The sequence below is a fragment of the Rhinopithecus bieti genome, unplaced genomic scaffold (genome assembly GCF_001698545.2).
Source record: "Rhinopithecus bieti isolate Rb0 unplaced genomic scaffold, ASM169854v2 scaffold_5622, whole genome shotgun sequence".
Lineage (NCBI taxonomy): Eukaryota > Metazoa > Chordata > Mammalia > Primates > Cercopithecidae > Rhinopithecus > Rhinopithecus bieti.
The window spans coordinates 1-594 of NW_016844352.1; the positions used below are offsets into that span (position 1 = coordinate 1).

Consider the following 594-nt stretch of genomic DNA (forward strand, 5'->3'; position numbering starts at 1 on the left):
TTCATATTCTACTGATGAAGAATTTGACCTTCTCCACAGGCACTGAGATTCCACATTTCTTCTGTGAACTGGCTCAGGTCCTCAAGGTGGCCCGCTCTAACACCCTCCTCAATAACATCATCTTGTATGTGGCCACGGCACTGCTGGGTGTGTTTCCTGTAGCTGGGATCCTCTTCTCCTACTCTCAGATCATCTCCTCCTTAATGAGGATGTCCTCCACCGAGGGCAAGTACAAAGCCTTTTCCACCTGTGGGTCTCACCTCTGTGTGGTCTCCTTGTTCTATGGAACAGGACTTGGGGTCTATCTCAGTTCTGCTGTGACCCATTCTTCCCAGAGCAGCTCCATGGCCTCAGTGATGTACACCATGGTCACCCCATGCTGAACCCCTTCATCTACAGCCTGAGGAACAAGGATGTGAAGGGGCCCTGGGGAAACTCCTCAGCAGGGCAGCCTCTTGTCTCTTATGGGGCACAACCTCAGAACTAAGAGGATGCTATAGGTGCCTTAAGCAAATGTGAATTCACATATCCTGAATCTTTTCTCCCCTAAAAGATATGTTGCAGTTTCCTATTTTCAAAGCACCTATGACTTTG

General features: G+C 49.0%; 1 protein-coding gene across 1 annotated transcript; it reads left to right on the plus strand.

Annotated features, from left to right (window-relative positions):
• Positions 1 to 6: 6 nt before the first annotated feature.
• On the plus strand, positions 7 to 486 carry LOC108525116 (olfactory receptor 7D4-like). Its single transcript, XM_017866190.1, has one exon. The coding sequence runs from the start codon at positions 15 to 17 to the stop codon at positions 381 to 383; it is 369 nt and encodes a 122-aa protein (XP_017721679.1). The 5' UTR covers positions 7 to 14; the 3' UTR covers positions 384 to 486.
• The last annotated feature ends 108 nt before the right edge of the window (positions 487 to 594 follow it).